The 24583-nt window shown below is 53.1% G+C and overlaps 1 protein-coding gene across 4 annotated transcripts in view; it reads left to right on the top strand.

Annotated features, from left to right (window-relative positions):
* Positions 1-24583, top strand: part of Abr (ABR activator of RhoGEF and GTPase) — a 198174-nt gene that overhangs the window by 170176 nt on the left and 3415 nt on the right. For 3 of the 4 annotated variants that reach the window (XM_076869122.1, XM_076869123.1, XM_076869124.1), the window contains 5 exons: positions 19000-19059; positions 19298-19407; positions 20126-20265; positions 21349-21483; positions 22338-22443. In XM_076869122.1, the coding sequence (XP_076725237.1) occupies positions 19000-19059; positions 19298-19407; positions 20126-20265; positions 21349-21483; positions 22338-22443 (551 nt within the window). Of the gene's footprint in view, positions 1-4965; positions 5371-18999; positions 19060-19297; positions 19408-20125; positions 20266-21348; positions 21484-22337; positions 22444-24583 lie in introns of those variants that run through there. The other variant, XM_076869126.1, reaches the window with a different exon arrangement.

A 24583-nucleotide genomic window follows, 5' to 3' on the forward strand; every position in this document is an offset into this window, starting at 1 on the left:
CCTTGGAGGAGAAGGTTAGTGGGGACAGCCAGGGGTACATTTGGCTGAGTTAGACTGTGAGCTGTGCCAAGGCCCCCTACTAGCATGTGGTGGGGATCCAGTTGGTGACGAATGAGTGAATGGGTACTTGAATGGAACTACAGCTCTGCCGTTGGCTGCTTGGTGACTTTGAGCAAGGGGTTCCCATCCCTGGCCCTCACACAAGCCTTGAACATAGCAAATATTCAAACGGGTAGACATATGAACGGGTCTCAGAGTCCCATTCTGGGACAACCTCTGTCCTTGGACCTCTGGGTTTTGGTTAGGGTGTGTAGAGAACCTGGTGAGAGCACAGGGGGACGCAGGGGCTACAGAGCCATTCTTGTTGGGAGGGTGAGCCCATCCCTGCTTCCCCACAGTTTTCACTGTGATGTGCTGTCCTCCACTGGGTTCCGCGGCCTCTCCATGGACCACGGTCTCTCTGGGCTCCTGTGCACTGTCCTGCCTGGTTCTCATGAAGCCTAGGCTCCTATGTCTGTCCTCGGGCCAGGAACCACTCCCTGGCTTCCTCCCTATACCCCATGGCCTTGGCCCACCTCACCTTCTACAGGTATCATGCCTCCCAGCTCTGTTCCTTTGGGCCTACCCCATGCCATGCCCTTCTGGGCTGAGGGAGTGTTCTGGGCAACCACACCACACTCTCCAGTTCTTCATCATCAGCCCAGTGCCAGGCTCCTATGGGAAGCCCAACTCTTACACCGTGTGACTCTCAGGGTGGCCTCTTAGGGCTCCCCCTTCCCCATCTTGCTCCTGAGCAGTTCCTATGAGGGGACAGCTGTAGCCGTGGTCTAGGTTGCTGCTCAGAAACCCCTTTCCCTAGCTTAGTCATTTGAGCTAAAGAACGGGAACAAGGAATCAGGGTTCTGGTCTGGACTTGGGGGGAGATGAAAAGGGGGAAAGGAGGTCACTCTAGAGAAGTAGCAGCCACATCCCAAGGTTCTGGAGCAGAATCCTCCTCCTTGTGTTCACAGGCTGGAGGATTTGCCTAGAAGCTATACCCACCCCCAGCTGTCACCAAGGCAGCACTGTGGCAGTCCCTACCTCTCCCGCCCACATGTCTCAGGCTACATATTATTCCCTGTTGACCTTTTTTCCCCTCAGTGATGCCTCTGCTGATCACTTTAACCTGATTTTACTTCAATCACAGCTGTGCTGGGTGGCGGGTCCCCTCCCTGCATATAGCCTGGGGTCCTACTTACTTCTCCCTAGAAACAGCCCCTCATTCCTCTGGCAGAGAGCCTGGGAAGGGGATGAGGGAGGATGGGACAGTCCACCAGGAATGTTTTTAATTCCAAAGGCAGTGACATCTGTTTGTGGGGGCCTTACCGCCCAGGCTCTGTTTATCCAGACAGGGGGCCCTTGCGTGTCCTCAGAGGCGGATTCTGCCAGCTGCGGCAAGATGGAAGGGATGGACATAGGCAGGAGGGGATATGGTCACTTCCTGGGTGGCCAGAATAACCTGAGTGCGTCCCAGCTAGCAGAGATGGGGAAGGGTCTGTGATGGGCAGCAGAGACTAGAATTCAGATTGCCGCTTTTGAGGAACTTGTTAGGGACACTTGTCTTGCCCAACTCCTCCTCCGCTCTGGTCCTAGGCCACTGATTCCAGGAAGGAATGAGTCAGGCTTGGGGAAGAGAAGGCAAATCTGTACTGACCCCAAAGGAAGGTCCAGGTCCACAGGGAGGAAGGGAAAGATGAGCATCTCCAGGGAAGAGCCTCCCAACTCGGCTACCCATCTGCTAAGGCACTTTTGTCACCATGGAGACCAGTTGGCCATTGCTCATCCAATCAGAGTTTGCTTTACCCAGACAAGTGTTGAGCCTGGGGTTTCTAAGACAGACAAGTAAAGGGCTTTGGGAACAGGATTTATCCTGCCCCCCCCCCCACTTCTCCCACACACCCAGCGGTGGGGAGCAGCACATCATTTCCCCAGACTGTACCCTGTGGCATGTGACCCAGCTAGAGGGAAGAGAACCTCAGCCAGAGAGGGCCTAGTTCTGAAGTCAAGCAGCCAGTGCAAAGTGCTGATGATACCTGCATCAGGTGACAGGGTGAGCAGTCACAATGGCATCTTTCCAACCAGTTATACAACCAGACATTGCACATTTGCTGAAAGAGTGCAGAGTGAAGCTGGGGCATTTCCCCTGCCTCAGAGAGCCAGCTCCATCTCCTCCGCAAAGCTGTCCCAAATTTCCTCTGGCTAGAAAGGTTCTCTCCTTTCTCTTGACTTTCATAGCACTTTATCTGCACGGTCCTGAGGCATGATCCTGGGTTTCTTGAGGGAAGAGATCAGGCCTAGTCTGTCTGGGTGTAACACATAGTAGGTGCACAGCTGGTAGGTAATGAATGCACAAAAGCTTTTCTGCCTCCTTTTCTCAGGCTGGCAGCTTTGTCAAATGCTGGCTTTTGTCTCATCTCTGATTCTTTCAGCCAGGACCTCAGTTACTGCCTCTTGATGAAGACATGGCACTGAAGGAATGAACAAAGGCTTCTGGAGGAAAGAGGTTTGGTGGCAGTTGTGGTGAGGGAGCTACCTTGTCCTTCATGGGACTGGAGAAAGATTGTTCAGAAGTGGCACCCAAGTACCCTGGAAGAGACAAGCAAGGGATGGGTCAGGAAGAGGGACTCAGGCTTCAGCTGGACAGGGGACACGGGTGCATTCCGGCCTTTTGCCTTTGTTGGTCTTGTCACCTCCCTCTCAGCATACTGGCTGGTGTGGCTTACTTAGCCCATCTTTAGTTACAGTGGCCTTGGGTGGCTTTGGCTGTCTGCATCTTTGGCAGCCCAGCCTCGCCTGCACTGTGCAGAAGGTGGTGGCATGTGGAGCCCTGAAAGAGATGGGACCGGCCCAGGGACACCCTGCAGGGACACCCAGAGCCCAAGGCCCCACCTCCACCAGTGAAACAGGACCCAATCCTGCCCTACTGAGGTCTCATTCCTGCAGGGTGAGGAGGCAGAGGCTCTAGAGGTAGCCTGACCTCTTTTCATATCCTAGCCCATCCTGGCCTTGGGCAAGCTAATCCTTGGTTTCCTCAAATGTAAAATGGGGTACTTCATAAAGTTTGGGAAAGCTTGAATTGGTTTGTGTAGAGAGTGTGGTGCTGATAAAAGGGCCGCTCTAATTATGACCGCTTAGTTCCCTGCTCACTCTGCCATGAAGCTACCTCTTTCTCAGAAGTCTTCAAGAAGATGGGTGTGGTAGAGCAGGCCTATAATCCTAGCAGCTTGGGAGGCTGAGGATCACAAGTTCAAAGCCAGCTTCAGAAATTCAGACCCTCAGCAACTTAGTAAGAACCTCCTGCCTAAATTAAAAGGGCTGGGGATATAGCATAGTTGTAAAGTGTCCCTGGATTTAATCTCCAGTAACACCCACCCCACCTCCAGCCCCGTGCAAAAAAAAAAAAAGCATTTTAAGAACTCAGATGTAAAACCCTAAGAACTGTTGGGGGTGAGACATCTCCACAAACAAAGGCATTTGGATGCCAAGGACTGGTCTCTTTGTCCCAACTATAGTCTACCAAGCAATGACAAGACCCAGCTCTTTTTCCTGAATTCAAAGAACCTGCAGAGACAGTGGTTGTGAAGAGCAGGGCCTTAGCTGCAGCTGCATGGCCTCAGGCAAAAACTTCACCTCCCTGAGCCCCAATCAGGAACACCAAGTTCACATAAATGTAATTGGCTTTTTGAAAGCCCTGCATGGGACCTGCCTCATGGTTAGCACTGTGCAGATACTAGTTTGCTTCTTCCACATGCCTAGCTCCACAGTGGCAGGATGTCCTGGATGCCTGGGTTGTGACTACCCTAGCCATCTGGGGTTCGTGCTTTCCTCTTGTCTCTAAGAATCATACTCTAACTTGCATGGTAAGAAATGATTCACTTCTCACTCTTCAGTTAGAATATTCACTAACTTAAGAGTCAAAAACAAGATTTTACTCCCTGTCTCCTGAGGTGCTTAGCACACATATGTGACTGGTTGCCCCTCTGCATTGGGTGTCCTTTGCAAAAGTCTTTTGGTGAGATGTGCAAAGCCATGGCTTGAAACACCTCCTGCTGGACACCTCTGATCAGAGTCACCTTGGCTTTTGCCCATGTTCCTCCAGAGGGCCCACAGTGGCTTGATTACCACTAGGGCTGCTCACTAAGGATCCTTTTTATTCTTTTCTTTTTTTCCCCCAGTGCTGGGGAGTGAACCCAGGGGTGCTCTACAACTGAGCTACATCCTTATTCCTTTTTTTTTTTTTTTTTTTTTTTTTTTTTTGAGGGTCCTGCTATTTGCTAAGGCTAGTCTTATGATCTTCCTGAGTTGCTGAGATTACAGTTGTGCACCACCATACCGGCTTCCTCTTTATTCTTCACATTTCTCAGGAGAGAATGTTTGGGAGTGCTGGCCCCTAAGTATCTGGCTAGTCACCTAAGTGGCATTGATAGCAGTTCCTTGGGGCAGGAGTTGGGGGGTAGAGGAAAGTAGAACTCCAAGTCAGTGTGGACCCTTTATAGGAGAGGAGGGTGATTCTTTATGGCCAAAATGCAGCTCTTGCTGGAATCCTGGCTCCTGCAAGCCCCCCTGGCTTGGCCTCAAGACTCCCTGATACCCCAGGCCCCTGGAGGAGCCTGGTGGTGAAGGAGTTAACGGAGGGATTTAGCCGGGAAAGGACTGGCTTGTGTTTAGCTGCTTGTCAAACTTTATTTAGCAGGAGCTGGAAGGAGGGACGCAGGGTCGGTGAGGAGCAGCGCCAGATTGCCAAGAGTTAAAGCCCGGGGGCTGGGTGTTTTTGGAGGGGCAGCTCCAGCGACTCCTTTGAGTCACTTCCTTCGGTGTGGCGGGGGCACTCTGCGCTCTGCCTGCGTCTGGCGGTGGCGCACGCACTCAGCATCCCGCGGGCCGATCCGCAGGCAGAGGGGAGAGGAGGCTGCGGAGAGGCGCTGGGCACTTGCGGTGCGCTCAGCAGACGGTTGCTCTCAGTGCGCTGCGGGCTGCAGTCTCCCGGGAGGTGGGGAGGGGAAAGTGGGAGGACGCGGAGGGAGGAGAAAGCCAAGCCCCGCAACGCGCGCGCTGGCGGCTGCTCCACTCACAGTCCCGGACTGAGCGCTCCACACAGCAACCTCTCCAACGCTGCCGGCTTCTCTCCGCATCCCTGCGCGGAGCTGGCCTAGCAGGCCAGCCGCCGGCATGACCGACGTCCTGCCTCAGCCCGACTGCAGCCTGAAGGCAGTGTGTGAACCCCTGGAGCGCTGCTGCCTTGATCAGCTGGAGGAGCCCGGGAGCAAGCGGGGCCCCAATACTGGCGCCCGGCTCTGGGGCCGAGTACGCAGCAAGCTGCTTCGCCACAAGGTGCTAGCCCGGGACTAAAGGGGTCAGAAGGGGTTGGGCTAGAGGGGCTGGGGGCTGCTAGGGGCACTCTCTGCCTGAACTAAGGAGTCCCAGAACAGAGGCTGGGGTATGCCTATGGGTCTGCTCTAAGTGTCTTGAACTTGATGATGAATGCTTGTTGCTGTCCCCACCCTAGCCCTAGCTGCCTTCTCTGCAATTGTCCCTGTCTTCAAAAAAGGGACTGTCTCCTATGCAAGTAGACTCTGCCTGCCTGTTTTCTGAGTCTATTCTAGCAGACCAGGCAGGAGGTTTTTGGGTCTCATTGCCCCACTCAACCAGCACAGGCCTGATCTCCCTCACCCCACTTCCTGTGGACATTGCTGGCTGCCTCTTTGCTGAGGAGCACCTCAATACTACCCACCATGTGAGGTTTCTTTGTGCAAGTTGTGGGGATCATTCCTGTCAGGGAGGAAGGGGGCGGGGGTTGGGGAGGTAGTGATGTGCTGAGTCTGGGGTCTGAAGGCTGCTGCCTCAGGGACCACCCAGATGACTGCTGGCCAGGTGCCAGTTGGGCACCAGGCGACTCAATCAGCGTGCCAGGGGGTTCCTGACCCAGCAGGCAGCTCAGACCAAGCTGTGCCAGGGCACACTGCTGGCCCTTCCTGCAGCCCCAGACCTGAGTTGGGATTAAAGTCTGAGATAGAAGCTGACTGTCCTGCAGCTGGGCAGGCTGCCTTGAGGCTGGCTTTGGGCCCTGGCATCAGGCATCCAAGGAAGAGCCAGACCCAGTGCTTAACACAAAGTAAGCGCTTGATAACTCTGCAGACTGAATCAACTGCCTAAGACATTGCAGGATGCCAGTCCTGGCTGGTGAGAACCATGTTGCATGTTGACAAGGGAGGCCATGGCCAGTTGTGATGGAGACTTGAAAGTCCTCCTATAGCTCAGAGGAGTATCCTCTGCACAAGTTTTTCTAGCCAGCATAGAGGCTCCTGGCACCTGCCAAGAGGAAGTACTCCTGGGCCTGTTGGCTTCTTGTTTAGCTTCATCTGCCAGTGGGGCATACTTGACCCCTTAGAGGTGACATCAGTTCTGGAAAGTGCTGGGCAGGGCAGCAACTTGAGCTGCCCTGCTTTGGCCCCTGTGTCACCTTCAGCCTCCCTAGGGACCAGGCTAGCAGAGCCCTGCTGGCCCTGGCTGTTACCAGAGCCCCTCTATGCTGAGGCAGCTGTCTGTGCCCGGCAGAATGGAGCCACCCTCTCCCTGTCTCCTCTCCCCAGCCTTTGCTGAGGCCAGCGGACACCAGCTCAAAGCTCAACATCTATTCCCAAACCTCAAAGTTGGCAAGAAACTGTCCCAGCAGGCTCCTGACCCAGGGCCAGCCAAACAGAGCCCTTCGGTTTACCTGCCTCTTGGGAAGGTGCCAGGCAGAGAGGGTTAAATTGTTAAACTCTAATGCCCGGACTTTTTTTTTTTTTTTTCTTTGATGTATGGCTGGCAAAACTGAGGAGCCACTCCAAGAACTCTAGCTGGGTTTGTCTCCGGTGGTGTCTGACAGTTCCATATCTGATGGTGACTTCTGGCAGTCGTGGCTGGCCAGTCCTGCACTGTGTTGCTGAGCTGGTTGGCGTCAGTGCAACTGCAGGGTGGCTCTGGCGCTGGGATGCACTGTGTAGCGGGTGATTCAGTCCCCTAGCACATGCTGAGTGACAAAGTGTGTCAGTGTCAGGGACACTGCGGTGACAGAGGGACATCCGTCCTCCTGTGTCTGCCTCGCTGTGCGTGGACTGGTAGGTGCACAGGTGGCAGTGGGGCCCACTGTATGCTTCTCTCCTTTGCCAGCTGCGTTAACCTATTTCTCTCATTGCAGCAGGCTCACCGCCAGGACAGGGGATGTGATGAGGCAGTACTTTAGGTGGGGTGGGGGAAGGGTGCCAGTCCTGCCCAGCCTGGCAGGAGGAGCCGCCTCATTAACTCATTAACTGTGCCCTAAGGATTCAATGTTGCGGATGCCAAAACACCTGTGGCCTTCCTGCTCCCATTTAACCAACGTGTCATTAAAGGCTGGAAGAGGGGCTCTGACTCATCTGGGGTCCCTATGCTGGAATGAAGAGTCTGTTCCAATGGAAAGTTCTCCATATTAAAACGGAGCCATTGAAATAATATGGGGCCTCTGGCGGCTGTGGGAGGGGAGGCAGGGACCACTCAAAAGCTTCCCTGGGACCCCAGGGAGGCAGGGTTAGGATAGGGCTGCTCTTGTCCCCAAGGAGCATTCTGGGGCTGAGGCCTCATTCCAGCCCCTGACTTGGCAGTTAGTGTGTTGTGCAAGCGTTCAGCAGAGGAGACACGTGGCATTTGGGTTTGTGGGTTCTGCCAGAGCTCTCAGTATTGAACTTGAATTTCTACTTTCCTTTTCTTTCTTTCTTTTTTTTTTTTTTGGCTTTAAATCACATGCAAGTAGACCAGGCTCTGTGTGTCTTGCCCTTCCTTCCATCCTGCTTGCTTCTAGATTCTTAGGTTGAGCTTCAGAAGGGAAGGGGCTGAAGGAGGAATCCCATTCCCAACTCTATAACATCCAAAGGTTTTAATGGGATCACTTGTGGGAACCATAGAGAAGCTAAGAGGGTCCAAAGTGAGGCCAAGCCAGAAGCATTTGTGGGGAAATCAACGCCTTACTGTCTCCCTGTAACCACGACAAAGATCCTTCTGGCCCAGACCCGGCCAGATACTGGCTGAAGGTGGGGTCTCAGATTGAATTGGCAGGATCCAGGGGAGTGGAAGAGAATTAAGAACAGCTTCTGGTGAATTTCCCACTGTTTCAAGTGGTTGCCACGTGGGCCTGAGAATTCCCTGCTTCCAAAGACTTTCTCTTAGAAAGTGAGGGGCTGGCATTGCTACGTCCACCTGTTCTGTTACGTTCTATTACCCAGGGAAACAGGGGGAGCCCCTTTGGGCTACTTGTCTGAGGAACTTTAAGGCTCCGATGGTCATAAAAGAGAGTCCCTTTCTTCGTGAGCTTGATTGTCATCACAGAACAGCTCCCAGCCCCTTCCAGGGTGGGTCATTTAAGTTGACAATTGTTTTTATTTTTATATGTTTGGTACCCAGGATTGAGCCCAGGGGTGCTTAACCACTGAGCCACAGCCCCAGTCCTCTTTGTTTTGTTTTGTTTTATTTAGAGACAGAGTCTCATTAGGGCCTTTCTAAGTTGCTGAGGTTGGATTTGAACTCGCGATCCTCCTGCCTCAGCCTCCTAAGTAGCTGGCTGGGATTGCAGGCATGCACCACTGCACCCAGCTTGATGGTTATTCTTGATTGCACCAGGTTTGCAAATGATATGCAACTCCCTAAAGGTTCACTTAGCCATTTACTGGCTGTTCCTACCATTGAGGATACAAGGGTGCTTGGGTGCAAGATACAGATGTGTCTTAGGCTCATCTACCCATCATCCAGCTCTGGGCATCAAAAACAAAATTATGAGAACTTTTGTAATAGAAATCCGTCCTGGCCTCAGCTGCCCACCACTCTGCTTTGCCACCCTTCTTATTTGCCAGAGGGAAAGAACCTGCATCCTCTGTCTTCACCATTCACAGGCCCACCCTCATTCTTACAGTGATCCTTCAGCTGTAGACAAGGGACTAGAGACCACTGCCAGCCTGCTTCCTCCCAGGCCCTTTCTTGGGCCAGCATCTTGGCCAGACTGACAGGTAGGAAGTGGGGTTAGTGTTACCCGCTCATTCCCACAGCCACCATGCTTCCTACAGTACTTGCCACCCCCCAGAATAGGGGACCTGACTCCTGGGGCCGCATGGGCAGTCTCCCAACCCCAGTGCTCCCCTCTCTCCACCATGTCGGCTCCCCAGAGGCCTTTTTGACTTACAGAGCAGGAGTCTTTGAGAATTTGATGAAGATTCAAACTCACCCAGATGCAGAGCCACCCTATGGATAATGGCACCCTATGTGCCATTTCAGAGAACTTGAAGGCAGGAGGCCTCCCTCTAAGTGAACTCGTCAAGGCACTTGCTGTTTCTTGGCACCTGGGGAGGTTGGATGGGCACTGGCCCTCCCCAGCATCTCTGCATCCCACACACAACTTGGCCAGTTAGCCTACTGGGCTTGGTGCCCCGTCTTTTAGATGGCCCTAGACCAGGGACAGCTGAGCCTGCCAACCAAAGTGGTTCTTGAAAGGCCCAGAGTTGTAGTAGTGTCCAGAGACGGTGAGGCCCCAGGCCTTGGAGGACAGACATTTTGAAAAGAGCCCAGAAACTTCTGCAGGTGCTGGTTTGGGGATGTTGCCAGGTGCTGGTGAAGGGTCACTGATCTAGAAAGATGGAGCTCTCTGCTAAGTGGCCTTGCCAGCTGCCCACATTACTGGGAGCTGGTCAGCAGGCTACTTTGGCTTTCTTTCCCCTGTCATATGCTGGAGGTAGAAAGCACGCTTGTGTTTTGACAGCTGCCTGGCACCTTTGAGGAACAGCCCCCTGCTCCTGGGACATGCCTATCTAATACCTGGTGGTGGAGGGGGACTGGTGTTGGTTCTGGATTCCAGTGAGGCCTGTTGTTCCTGACCCTCCAGGATGGACCCTGTAGAGGTGGGAAGGGGCATGGGGGCTGCTCTTAGGCTTCTTCTGCAGAAAGGCCTGTGGTGGGGCAGTTCTGTGATCCCCAGAGAGCTTTTCTCTAGCTCTGCTTAGACAGGAACTTGCTCTTGAGCCAGAGGCTGGAATTATTTCTATCCTGGACAGGGACCCTAACTAGGACTGGTGCCTCAGATGAACCCAGCCAGCACGGTGACATCTACAGTGTCCCTTTCCATCAGTGCCTGAATGTCTCAGCCGTGCCCTGGGTGGCTCTCTGGCTGCAGCACCGCAGCCCTTGGGCTCATGTGACACAGGGTGCTAGAGAAGGAAAGGCCTCGGGCTGGTAGGAATCAAGAGGCTTCATTTTTCCAGCCCTGTGTTTGTTGTTTTAACTTGCTCTGTGACCTTGGACAAATCTCTTCACCTCTCTGGTTCTCTGGCATCGGTACAGATGGAGGGAGCTAAACAGGATGATCTCCTAGAATCCAGTTCATATGATGGTCTTGGCCATGACTCAGGATTCCTATTCCTAAGCCTTAAACCCTCAATGAGCTGGGGGAGTCTGGGTGGTGAGAGGTCACAGGGCTGCCCCTGGGCCAAGGCCAAGTCATTCCCAGCAATGTGGGGCATCTTGACCCCTGTCCTCAGGAGCTCTGGCCTGGAACGGCTTTGCTGTCTCTGTCCCCCACATCTCAGCATGTGCATTTGTCCACAGATGTTGATGGAGCACCTTCCATGTGCTGAGCACAAGGGACACAGAGGGGCTGGCAGGTGAAGCGCTGCCCTCGTGGCACTCTGACAGCAGAAGTGAGCATGTGAGCTCAGGAGGCTGGATGGACAGGGAAATGAAATCAGGTGTGGTGGCGCATGCCTGTCCTCCCAGCTACTTGGGAAGCTGAAGCAGGGGTATTGCAAGTTCGAAGCCATCCTGGGCAACTTTCTAGACCCTGTCTCCAAAATAAATAAATAAATAAATAAACAAAGTCACTCAGTAGTAGAGCACCCTTGGGTTCAATCCCCAGTACCACAAAAAGAAGAAAAAAGCAAGGGAGGGTAGGAGTAGTGGTCATGGATTAGAGAATAAAGGGACGGAGGCTTCCCTTGAAGAGGTCATTTTATAACTATGATTTAAATAATAAGAAGGATTTGTCCAAGAGAGATCTAGGGACCATGCATTCTGGGCAAAGGAACCAATAAGGGAAAAGCCCTGAGTCGGTGTGTTCGGAGGCAGGCAGAGGCCACCACGTGGGGAGTAGAGGATGACGTTGGATGAGGGGGCAGTCGCCAGATTGCCTAGGGTCTTGCAGGCCACAAGGAGTTTGCCCTTTAATTCGAGTGCAGTGTGAAGCTGCGGGAGTGTTTCAATGCAGTTTAGTGATGATGGTGCATTTTCAACACCGAGTACCAGTCGCCATTCCCGGCCCTCGATGCCCTGCAAGGTGTTAGGATTATCCACACCATGTGATGTATGAGGAAGCTGAGGCTCAAAGGATGACCCAGATGAGGTCCCACGAGTGGCTTAGCAGAGAAGCTGGTGTTCATACCCAGGAGCCTGACCTGAGCACAGCCTCTTACCCACAGTGCCACCTGCCTTCCAGGGCCTCCAAGGAGGAAGCCCAGAGCCCGTTCTGACCCTGCAGCTGTGTCTCCGTTGTCCAGTTGTATGGGTGGTCACAGGGCCAGTGGAGGTCAGGGTGACATGCCCTAGGATTGGAGGACTTCTGGAGGTGCCAGGTTCCCGTCCTGGGTGTGTGGAACGCAGCCTGGCGTGCTGTGCACAACAGTGGACATGCCATTTACTGTCTGACGGGTGGCGAATGCGAGACTCAGCAGATGTGAGGCCGAGGAAAGAGTCCACACCGAGCCACGTCAGCCATGGAAACGCTGCTTCCCCCATGTTCACCAGCAGCAGGCTCTGTGCCCGGAAAGTGCTCCTGGCCTGGGGGGGAGAATGAAGTCAGTTTCAGAGAAGAGCTTTATAGTTTTTACCAAACCTCTGCAAGACCAGAGAGAGGCCTCTTAGCCCATCATGGTCTTCCTATAAGTAGCTAGCATGAAATTTCCTTATCAGGACTTCAGAAAGCCTCTTGCCTTGGACTGAGACCTCTAAGGTGGCCCCTTTTCTGTGGGGACTCGGGACTGGCTGCTGAGGGCTGTCTCTGTGCTGCTTTGTCCTGACCCCTTTCTTTATTCCTAAGTGACCACCATCCCTGCCCTTGCTACCCTGGTGCCACCAGCATGACCCTGGGCTTCTTTGCTTTTGGTTTGTAGTCTTTTGCTTTGGGGTGAAGTCTTCAGGCTGCCTGGGGCAGGGAAGGCTGAGGTGGATGGGCCAGCTCAGAGGAAGCAGAGCCTCAAGGCTCTAGGGAAGAGGTGCCTAAATGCAGGCACCTCCATAAGCAGCCCAGGTTTTCAAGGTCAGCTGTGCCTGGCCCAGGGACCAACAATGTGGCATGCAGAGGGCAGGCTGAGCCATGAGAATGGGGGCATTGGGGAAGGTAGGTTGCCTCCCGTGCTAAGAGGCTAACCTGGCTTCAATAAAAGCCGCATTCAGAGCTGCTAAACCCCTTCCATATGTGGGCCTCAGGGAACTTCAAAGTTCTTGGGAGGGGGGAAGGGAGGCGAAAAGGCCTCATCCGGGTGCCTTGGAATACAGTCAGCCAAGCCCCTTGGTGCTGGCCTGGGAGGAGGTGGGCAGACTTTGGCTTCAGGACAGCCTAGCCAGCCCTGCTGTAACTGTCCCTGCACGGCGAAGACCAGAGAGGCAAAATTGGCTTGGCCACATGGCAGGAGTTGCCCAGTCACTGGGAAGATGAGGTGACAATTTTCTGAGCCTGACCCTGGCCTTTTCTGACCCACTTGCTGAGCTGGAGCTGTGCTGGAGCCCTGAATAGAAGCCCTGGCAGCCTCTCCCTCCCCACACAGCCTCTCCCTGGGTCTCTCAGAGCAGCCACGTTGACGGAATCCTCCAGTGCCCTCCTCCAGGGAGGCGAGGCAGGCTCTTGGCAGCTCGCCGTTCCCCATTGCCGCCCTGCCACGGCTCTCACGCCTGTGGTATGTCCCAATAACAGGCTGGTTTGGTGTCTCAAGGGGACCCAGCCCTAAGCATGTGACCGCACTTGGGAGAGGGCAGGGAAAAACCAGCCCAGGACGGCCACTGTGGTCCCTGGTGTGGGAGCCACAGGAAATGTACCCACATCAGACGTGATGCCTGGATCAGGGCCCTGTCTCCATGACCTGATGCTCGGCCTGTGGCAGGGATCCCAAAAACACATCCAGACGGTTCTACCTTCCATTTGGCACCCTGATCAGCAGTCGATTTGATTGAGGTCCCTCTTGAGTTATTTTCTAATGTTCCTGCCCTGCCTCTTAGGGTGACAACTTCAGTCTACTGGATTTACTGCCCTTGTTAAAAAGCACTTCATTTTTATTAACCTCTAAAACCAACTTGGGGCTTCTAGCGGGGGGGGGGGGGGGGGGGCGGAGTCTGCCTCCCAGGACAGAGCTAGAATGGCAGGCCTCAGGCTCAGGGGGCCAAGGACAGGGAAGAGCAAGAGCCAAGGGAAGTGTGGGAGCAGGCCCGAGGGGCAGGAGGTTAGGGGTTATGCCAGGAGGCCAAGCTCCTCAGGGCCTCTGGTCCCTGCTGTGGCAGTGATGGGGACAGGGTACTTTAAGGGAAGGGGCTCAGCCTTCAGAGGTGGGGCCTCTGCTTGCTAAAGGCCGCTCAGTGCCTCCCCACCCGCCGCCCTAGAGAACATGACTGTTTATCCTTAGCTGCCCACAGATGGGGCCATCACAGGCTCCTTATAGAAGATTAAAGGGCCTCATGTAAGGACCTTGCAGGAAGGGGAGGCAGCAGAAATCACCCCCAGAAGACCTTGGGCAAGCTGTGTGGTTGAGGGAGTGTGGCGTGATGGACCGTGCAGCTCGGCAGTCAGACTCAGGTCTGAGCGTGACTCTGTCGTCTGCCAGGAGGCAGGAATGGAGACCCACAGTGGTAAGAGTGGCCCCAAATGCCAAGCAATGGGAGGTGGCCATGAACGGCCCTCAAGGGTGAGGCAAGGACAGTGATGGAGTTCCCTGCCTGGGGCTGGGAAGAAGGGCTGAACTGGGGAGCCCCTAGGACGTTACTGAAACAGCCCTGGAGGAATCTCATGTCCAGAGTCTCGGGTCCTCCTGCCCCTACTGTAAATCTGGTTTGGTGCTTCTTGTTCTAAATGGAGGGCCAGTTTGGTCTAAAAAGCGGAGGCAGCCTTTCCCGACTCCTGCAATATTCCAGCAGAGGCCTGGGATGTTTTGCAGGGGACCTGGTGCTCTCCCAGACACCAGTCCTAAAGGTCAGCTGTTTTTCTCTTTGGGATGGGTCAGAATGTGTGGCCAGGATTCGACCATGGCTAAAGGCAAAGACTAAAAGAAAATGACTGGGTTGCCCTTAGTGACGTCCAGCTGTTAATAACTTTCTCCAAGGTATTTTGTGGCCCATTTCTGTCTCCTGCCTGTGCCCACCCTAGGGGAACACACTGCATATGCATTACCTGTGGTGTGAAGAGGGGCCTTGGTGGGTGTCCCCAGCCTGACTCTTTGCAAGCCCCATCTGTCTCTTTCAGGTGATCTGTTGTCCCCCAGGTATTTGCTCCCCAGGGCCCATGGATGGCCCCTGTCTAGTGGGATTAGGGGGTGAACACTCAGGTGTTCCCCTTCACTGACGTCCCAGGAGCTGGCTTCTCCACCCCAAGCACTAATCTAATCAGGAAATAGCAGAGTCCACATTTCCCAGGGGTTATAAATAGTCACAGCGATTCAGGCAGCATCATTTCTCTGGAAAATGTGCCATGTCCCTCTCCGCTCCCCACCCTCCCTTCTCTGTATTTAAATGACATCCTGAAATAGACTTGGTCTCTGAAGGCTGCTGGCCTCCTGGGAGTCTGAGCATCATTGTCAGGGCACTCAGGGGCTGGGCAGGCCTTCCTGGGCAGGTACCAGGACCACACCTGCAGCGGGGATCAGGAAGATGGCAGTGGTGGGGACTCACAGCAAACCAGAAAGGGACGCCTTACTCAGGGCTGGCTTCAGAAAGGCTGAGGTATGTGGAATCACAGCAAATGGAGGAGGCAGGCTCTTCATGTGGCAGAGAAGAACCAGGATTCCAGTGGCCTGGGGTTCTCTGGGAGGGCTTTCTGGAAGAGAGAGGCTAGAGTCAGGCCTTAGCATCAGGAGTTGCTTTTCCTACCTCGCATGCTGTCCCAAAACAGAACTACCTGATGGGGAGGGGAGAAATGGGAGTTTGTGCTTGAGGCAACCTGCCAGGCACCAAACCTGCCAGGAGGCCTCATGTCTCCTTTCTGAATAAATTCAGGTGATGGCAGGTGCCATTGTTGCCTGCAGGCCCAGGTGCCTGGTTAGATACAGAGCTCATTATCTTGCAGCTTTAACAGAAAAAGCAGGTCAGGGAGAACTGATTTTGTATCCCAGTTCTCATTCCCTAGCTAATCAGCACTGGCCAGATTCCTTCCTTGAAGCCTCAGTGTCCTCATCTGTAAAATGGGAACAGCTATGAAGGCTTAAACCTCACAGGTTTGTTATGACAGTGAACTGAGATGCTGTGCGTCAAGGGTTTGTTCTAGTGCCAGACTTACGGAAAATTCATCAGACGTAGGCATAGATACCCCCACGAGGAATTTGAGGTTCAAGGAGGTTCAGTGACCTGCTCAGATGCACACAATGGAATAAAAGACCCAGGTCAGCCTGAAACTCCATCCTGCCCTTCCCCTGCTGTGTCCAGATGCTACTCTGGGACTCAGGCGGGGACTATTGGCTCAGTTCATAGCAGCTGCCAGGAAATGCCAGGTCACTTGAAACCGGAGCAAGAGAATGGCTTGAGGTAAACCCAGCCAGGTGGAATTGGCTGAGGGTTATGCTGCTCCCCGAAGAGACTTGCCTTCCAAAGGGCTGGATGCAGACCGGGGCTGTAGCTCACTGGCAGAGCACCTGCTGGGTTTGGTCCCCAACACTGCAAAATAAAGGAGGGAGGCTGGTCAGTTCAGAATGTGTCTCCCAAAGGACACATCTGCCCCAGTCATCTGAGATCCCTCTACTCCCTGTGGTCACTGCTGGGGGACAGAGCTGGGGTAGACTTGGACCCTATGTTGAAGAACCAGCAGTCTGGATGGGAGGAAGGAACGGCAAGAAGCAACCTGTGCTTCAGGTCCGGGCAGGATTTGGGGGACAAAAGAAGTTAAACAGGGAGGCAGGTTTCAGGAGAGTGATGCCAAAATGGGGCTTCTGATGGGACCCACTCAGACCCCTGGCCTTCTGGACCAGAGAGCCTTGGCAGCCGCAGGCTGACTGCTTCACACTACTTTTGTGTTTGAGGAGGTCGTGGGGCCTGGGCTTCCCCCCACACTCCTTTCTCCATTTCCCGTTTTCAATTTCATCCCTCCTCTGGTCAGAGAACTGACTGTTAAGGATAGGACCTGGACCACAGCTGGCCCAGACACAAGGCCTAGGGCCAGCTGGGTGCAGCCCCCTGACCCCCATAGGAGGTTTGGGTGCCCTCTGTCCCCAGCCAGTATGTGGGAGACAGAAGGTAAAAAAGGACTTGACTGACCCAGGTCCAGTTTCCCTCTGTGAGGATGGTGGCCCGTCGGAGCAGTGGTTCATCTCTGAGGTATGCAGTGATGTCCCAATGGCTGGCTGGGCAGGGGAAGCTCAAAGGTAATCAGCTGCAGGTCCTCAACGCCCACTTGAGAATGGGCACCTCACCATCGCTCTCCCCTCTGTAGATGGAAGGCCCGAAGATCAGGCTCCTGTGATGACTTGACCCAGACCTTGGAGGTGACAATAGAGGGGCCACAGAAACGTCAGAGTAGGTGTTGAGAAAACTAAAGACTCCAGTGGCTGGTTTCAAAGCCTTTAGCCAGGTGTTGTCTAGTTCTTTGCCTTCCACTGCATGACAAGGGCCTGATTATCGGCCGAGAGGTCATTTAAGATGTTTGAGCCAGACACAATGGTGCACGCCTGTAATCCCAGTGACTCAGGAGGCTGATGCAGGAGGATCACAAGTTCCAGGCCAGCCTCAGCAACTTACCAAGGCCCTAAGCAACTTAGTGAGAACCTATCTCAAAATAAAAATAAAAAGTAGGGGCTGGGGATGTAATTCAGTGGTAAAGTGCCCCAGGCTCAATTCCTCAGTACCAAAAAAAAAAAAAAAAAAAAAGTTTGGCCTAGGGCTATACCTTAGTGGCAGAAAATTTGCCCAACACGTGTGAGGCACTAGGTTCGATCCTCAGCACCACATAAAAATAAAAAAATAAAATAAAGGCATTCTGCCCATCTACACCTACAAAAAAAAATTTTTTTTAAGTTTGATCAAAGATATGTGAGTAATTTAAGGTAAATGACATGTAAAGAGATTAAAGACTTGCTTAACACTGCTGTACTATAACCTTATTTAGCCTCCTCTAGTGAACAATGTTTATCATTTGCATCCTTTAAAATAAAGACAAAAAAATGTGAACAGAGTGGGTGCTAACCCCATTTTACTCTAGCAAAAAATAATATCTGTAGAGTTCTGTGCCCCAATGTAGGAGAGGTGTCCTGTCTATCTCATTCAGAGATAAAAGCCCACCATAGTGTTAACCTGGCTGCTTGGTATTTATTAAAATGTGGGATTTGTTGGCTTATTTTTATTAGTGTGCACTGCTCATCATGGTAATAGCAGGACCAGAATATGTTTTATGTATTCAGAGCCTTGTGGTCTCAGGAAATTTTTCATTTCAATGTATAGGTATATTTTGGGAGCAAATGATAATATGGCAATGAGTAAAAGGTTTGAAAATATTAAAATATAAACTAGGAGGAACCCTTTAAGGAGAAATGGAACAGCGATTCTGCAAGGGAACAAAGAGCTTGTTCATGTGTGTTTTTAAGTGGAGGATGATGGGTATCAAATCATTACAGTAATTAGATTCTACTGTATACATTTAAAGCATGATGTAATGGTTTTATTTTAAGCTGTCAATATTTACATTATTCTGGAAATCACATTCTTTGCAGCAATTTGAACTTGCCTTAGAAATGTTGAGATGACTTAAAAATGTGCTCCGGAGCACATTGTTTTTCAAAATTAATTTGTGGGTGAACAAACCACTGAGTTTGAAGGCCACTGAATTAGAGGAAGGGAGCTCTGAACAGTCCCAGTGTGGGATATCAGTGACCCTCTCCTGGCTCTTGCTCCTGCCTGGAGCTCCAGCCCAGGTCTGGTGACTTCCCTATAGAGAGTTCGCCTGTTTGGGAGCCAATCCCTTAACCTAAGTTATCTCATTGCAACAGTCCAGTGAGGCAGGTTCTGGTACTGGCTGCCCCATACAGACGAAGCTTAGCAAGGTAAAAACTTGCCCAGGCTCCACTATAGCAAGCTGCGGAGCTGGGATTCAAACCCATTTGGTGTTCCGATATGCACGGGCCAAGGTCTAGATCTTCTCTGACGACTCCAGCTCAAATGGCTGCGGAAGTTATTTACTTCTTGTGACCTTCAGTTGCTGCATCTGTGAAATGGACTGATAAAATCCATTTCCCAGCATGGTGACCAGGAGTCAGTGTGATGTGATGGGCAAAAGTGACTAATAGAGGATCCTCGCCTCCATGGGGTCCTGAGGTCCTTCAACAGCCATAGCTGGGAGGGGCATGAGGGCTGGAGCCACCTGAAGTTTGAAGGTTGATTTCAAGATGAGCATTAAGGCGGCGGCATCATCATTATTATTAATTATTATTATTATTATTATTGGAATTGAACACAGGGATGCTCTACCACTAAGTCACATGGCAGACATTTTTATTTTTTTATTTTGAGACCGGATCATGCTGAGTTGCTGAGGCTAATCCTCCTGCCTCAGCCTCCTGAGTTGCTGGAATTCAGGCGTACACTACCATGCCTGGCAAGCATCAAGGTTCCGCTTTCCTAACCATTGCTGGCTGGTGAGCAGTTGCCACCTAGCAGGAAGAGTACTGACTTGGTTTCTGAGCTGTCCCCACTCCCTCCCTCACAGCCCCTCTCTTTTTCTCTCTGCAGTTGGATCCACAAACTGTAGAAACCAAGAACTGGCACACAGATGTGATTGAGATGAATGGGGTGAGTTCCTGGGGATAGGAAGTGTCTGGCGCCCTCCGCTAGCCCAGCTGGGGCTCTCCCCTCTGCCCATGCCTTTCCCACTCCCACTCCTACCTGGGGGGCGGGCCACGCGGAGATGGAGCCCTGGGAGATAGGGCTGCTGCACTCCTTGGGGGGGAACCCCTGTGTTTTGGGGGCAGTCCATGGACACTTATGCCCTTGGGAGACTAATGCCTGCTCTGACTCATCCCCCAACCAGATCAAAGTGGAATTCTCCATGAAATTCACCAGCCGGGACATGAGCCTGAAGAGGACCCCATCCAAAAAGCAGACCGGCGTCTTTGGGGTGAAGATCAGTGTGGTGACTAAGTAGGTGCTGCTTTGGAGTCCAAGTGCTGGGACTAGCACTCGGGTCCCTACCAGCCCTGGCCTCCCAGCCGCCCTGCCTATGCCAGCACCTAATCAATCACCCCCAGGTCAACAGTCACAGACGGCTTGTTTGGAAGCCAAAAGTGGCCTGCAGAGGTGTGTTCTCTGGGTCACACAGTACTTTAGAAATAAGCGAGCCAGCATGGAAACACTGGAGGATCTCATGGGGAAAATACCAGACTGCAGGCCACCCTTGAGCTAGGAGGCCGGGAGCAGCTGCCGCTCAAGAAAGGGCTGTGTGCCTCAAGTCATACTGTCCCACTGTGCCACTCATCTTCAGGCCCTGACCCACCTCTTTGTGTAGACTACTTTTTCTTCCAGGTCTGAGAATTGAACCCAGGGCCTTAGGCATTCTAGGCAAGCACTCTGCAACTGAGCTGTACCCCCACCTCCACCCCACCACCATAAGCATTTGAATCTCAGGGAACATTCTTTCTTAGGGTCTTTGGGCATCTCCCAGAACTTTCTTTCACCTGCGCCCTTGCTCAAGAGGCAGGCCTTGGTGGGCTGTGTAGGGTGGGGTGGCACGACCTCTTCCTTAACCCTTTCCTTCCCTCCAGCCCTCATCCTATCGGCCAAGGTATGCTGGGGCAGGTGGGATGGTGCAGTTGGCACTAGGAGGCTCCCTCCATCCTCCCTTTGCATCCTCTGCCCGCAGGCGGGAGCGCTCCAAGGTGCCCTACATCGTGCGGCAGTGTGTGGAAGAGGTGGAGAAGAGGGGCATCGAGGAGGTTGGCATCTACCGGATATCAGGAGTGGCCACGGACATCCAGGCACTGAAAGCTGTCTTTGATGCCAGTGAGTCTGGGAGGCCCAGCTGGTGTGGTGGGTAGGAAGGTTCACTGGACCAGGAGGCCTTATGCATGGAGGGGTCTAGACCTGATGGCAGGGCAGCCTTGGCCTGTGACGTGCACACCATGGCACAGTGCAGGCTGTCTCTGAGTCCTTGTGGCCAGCCTGCTTCTGCTTTTTCTCATGTAATCTGCATTTTCTCAGTCTCATATCCACTGCTACAGATAAGAACATGGACAGATCTCAGAGAAGCCAAGTCACTTGCTCAGGGTTACCGGCCTGTAGGTTTCCTGCCTGGGTTTAAACTCAGAGTTTTGTATTCCAGACTCTGTTCCTGGCTTCTGTGCTTGTTGCCTAGTGCCTAGTGGGCTGCAGGGAGATCACAGAGCCATGGCCTGAGCTGGCCTCCCTCATGCCTCCAGGCCCTGGTGTCCTGTGGGACAGTTCTGCCTCTGCATGAGCCCCTTGGTGGTATGGGTGGGGTTTGGCCCTCTGGTTTCCCTATTCAGCTGGGTCAGGCTACAGTTGCGTCACCATACCCAGCAGTCAAGAAGCCTGAACTGGACCAGCAGCCATGAGTCCAGGTCGAGAGGGGGCCCATGGGGGAAGCCTGAGGCAGAAGATAGGACCCAGGTCAGGAACGTTCTGGCACATGGCTCCCCCATACAACCTAGAAGCTGAGAGTTTGTCAGAACATGATTTTAGGTGTGAAAAATGTGAAGTGCCTTCCACAGAAGAGATCGGTGGGGGGGAGATTCCAGTTGGGAAGGAGGCTGCCTGCCACATGGTATGATTGTGGCTCTAGGACTCTGGATGATAAGTTATTCTCCCTCCCCTCCTTTCCTGGGAAGCCATGGAAGACAGAACCTAGCCTGTCTCTCTGTCTCCCCCACCCCAGTCAACAGAGCTTGCTCACAGATCCTGTGGGTACTACCTATGTCTTACCTTTCTGGGGGAAGTCAGAGGCAGAGAAGTGGGTGGTAGTCTGCCTTGGGACAGTCCCTGTGGGGCTGGAAAGGGCTAAAGGCTGGATGTGGGGGAGAGGGATGACTTGGAGGCCAGTCCCTGACCTTTCCCCCTCCCCTATAGATAACAAGGACATCCTGTTAATGCTGAGTGACATGGACATCAATGCCATTGCTGGTACCCTCAAGCTGTATTTCCGGGAACTGCCTGAGCCTCTCCTCACAGACCGACTTTACCCAGCCTTTATGGAAGGCATCGGTGAGGCTCCTGGGTCTTGAGGCTGGACTGGGCTGAGCTGGGCCTTCCTGACCAGTGAAGTAAAGAGCAAGGGGCTGTGGCCTCCCTTGCTCGTTGGCCTGTCCATTGTACCAGCTGGCTATACGGCTACTGGGCCTGGTGCAGAGGCTGGGGCCTCTCTGGCCTGCCTCTCTTCCCTCACGTCCCCATGGGAAGCCCTCCATTTGTCCTCTTTGCACACTGACCTGCTTGCTTGGAACCAGAGAGATCTAGGGAAGACTGCCCTGAGGTGAGCAGTCAGAAGCCAGCAACCCAGAGCCAAGGAGGAGGCTGGTGTGAGCCAGAAGGCACTGGGGACAGCTTGTGCTGTGCTTTCCAGGGCTGCTCTCTCCTCGCCTCTGCTGAGGGCAGGGCTCTTGCCTCCACCTGCTTGGGCCAGATCCAGGCTTGGTGCATCCTTCCTGCTTTTCCTTCTCCTGGGGCAGGCAGGGTGTTGGCCCCTGGGGGGTGAGGACCCCTGGGGGAGAGGTGGTTAATAGAACATCCCCACCCCTGGCAGAACTGCCACCACTGGCTTGAACCTAGCATATAGACTGGGAGTGGAGTGGCACTGGGGACAAAGATCTGTGTAGGAGGGATGGAAGGGGACTGCTGTCACCAGCCTGCCTTCTGGCCAAGTCACCAGTCATGGGAGGGCCTCCTGGAGGAACCTACTGCTAATAGAGCACCCAGATGCCAGGCCTCCCCTATGGGATCTACTCCCCTGAACACCAGCAGCCTGGATTTACCCGGATCTCACAGCCTGGTGGCCACAGGAGCTCTGGCCAGGGGTTCTCTAGGAGCCAAGCCCTGCTCTAGCCCCTCTTTCCCCACAGCCCTGTCAGACCCTGCCGCCAAGGAGAACTGCATGATGCACCTGCTCCGCTCCCTGCCCGACCCCAACCTCATCACCTTCCTCTTCCTGCTGGAACACTTGAAAAGGTAATGAGACCGGCCTACCAAGGGAAGGGCCAGAGACCCAGGGCAGTCCCACATGTCCCGCTAGGGGACCCCACCTTCTCAACACCTCCCAGTGGGTACTGGCTTCTATTAAGCCACCCACAACAGTGTGAGAGTTTGCTTTTCAACTTCCTGCACACACAGCTTGTTTTGGGAAATATGTGGGTCCTAATAAAGGCCTCAGGCACTGACCATGAAGTACTCAGGATGGCAAGACTAGAGCTGTGGACTGTCGGAGAATTTTACAATTAATGGGCCCCAACCTGTCAGTTAGTTTTAGCATTTTTTAAGTGAATAGAAAGGAAGCATCAGGGTACAGTGCAACAGGAAGTGTAAGTGCCATTTTGTTCAGTTACTATAGACGTGTATATACTGGGTTGCATCATAAAATGTGTTTTGTTTTTTTGAGTCGGTCGAGTTTGAAACCCACTGGCCTCCACTGATGCCTCATTTAATAGACAGGGAAAGCGATTCCCCAAGCCCACAGGGACTTGCGTGGGTTAGCTACAGATCTGTGCCTAGCACCTACATTTTCCTAAACTAAGTCCCTTCTCAACTTCCCTGGTTAGGGCAAACCAAGCTGGTGCTGCCTCAGGGTTCAGAATTAGAAGTTAGCCATAAAGTGTCCTTGAATCACTTGAATTACTTTTGAGCCCAGGATTAACTCAGGCATGGGTGAGGAAGAAATGTCACTAGGTGTCCCATTTTTTGGTGGTGGTAGGGTACTGGGGCTTGAATTTAGGCATGCTAAACCACTGAGTCACATCTCCAGCCCTTCTAAATTTTTTGTTTATTTGTTATTAGAGCTTTATAGCTATACATAATAGTTTAAAGTACTTTAGGTGTCCTTTAAATCAACTTGTCAGCCACGACCAGGGAGCCCTGAGAGGGCCTCTCTGTGGACCAGCACCCTCGCCCCCTGAGCTTTCCCACCCTCAGGCCCAGGCGCCTGCTGCAGTGCAGCCGGCCAGGCTCCGGAGGGAGGGAGACCTGGATGTGCCTGGGGCTGGTGTCTTGTTTTTCCCATTATGAGACATTTTCCCTCTGGTTTGGCCAGAACCAAAGCCTCAACCAATTCCCAAATAGTTTGACGAGTGTTGTGGGGAGGATGCACAGAGGAGGAGTAGGAGGGGAAAATTCATTAGGTTTTTTGCCCTGGGAATCGGGCACAGTCTGTTCCCACATCTGGGCCTCTGGCTCTGTGTGGGGGGTGGGGGGTGGGGGGGGGTGTGCACGCGCGTGCGCACATGGAGCACTGCCCGCTGCACAGTTGTCTGCTAGCATTGCAGTGTTTGCCTGTTTCCAAAACAGCAGGCACATCTGTGGCTCCTGCCCAGAGGGTGGGAACTATATGGTGTCAGAGGGAGGCAGTGAGGGACATTGTCTGGGGTTGGTCTGTCTCAACCCCAGAAACACTTCCTAGAACAGTGGAGGCCCAGCACTTCTCGGTGTGTTTGGTGATATTAGGCTTTCTTGGACACTAGGCACAGATGGCAACTCCTGCTGGCATCCAAGGGAAGATCTACAGCATCTGGCCTATTATGCAAGAGAAGCAGGAAAGATCCAAAGGGAGGCAGCCCTGAGGTCCCTAGAGCAGCAGGGAGGAGGGCCCTGGGCTCCTACTGGAGTTAGGGCTGCTTCTGCCCCAGCACAGCAGGCAGAACCTAGGTCTGAATACCAGCTAATTAGCTGCAGGCCCTCCCCACCTTGCCCCCTGCTCCTCCCACTGACTCTTCCTGCAGCCAGTCCCCACAGCTAGACTGTTGGATCACTGGTAAACAGTAGAATGGTTGAGAGCATGGGTTCTTGGGCAGACTGCCCCAATTTAGATCCCAGCTGTCCGCACTTGCTAGCTATGTGACTGTGGACAAGTCACTTAGCCTTTCTGTAAGAAAAACTGAAGTTTCTTCATCTCTATAATGGGAATGATAATAATAATAGTACCCACCTCAAAGCACATAGCAAGTATGTGCTATTGCAGGGGAAGTTCTTAGATCAGTAACATTTTCTCTAAGGCAGGGGAGTTGGAGTAGATGGCTGTGAGTCTTTCTGGCCCTGGCAGTTTACTGTTAGGTCAGCGATGGCCTAGAAGCTGGGAATCTGTCACAGTAATATACGGAGA

This window comes from Callospermophilus lateralis, chromosome 11, assembly GCF_048772815.1.
Source record: "Callospermophilus lateralis isolate mCalLat2 chromosome 11, mCalLat2.hap1, whole genome shotgun sequence".
Lineage (NCBI taxonomy): Eukaryota > Metazoa > Chordata > Mammalia > Rodentia > Sciuridae > Callospermophilus > Callospermophilus lateralis.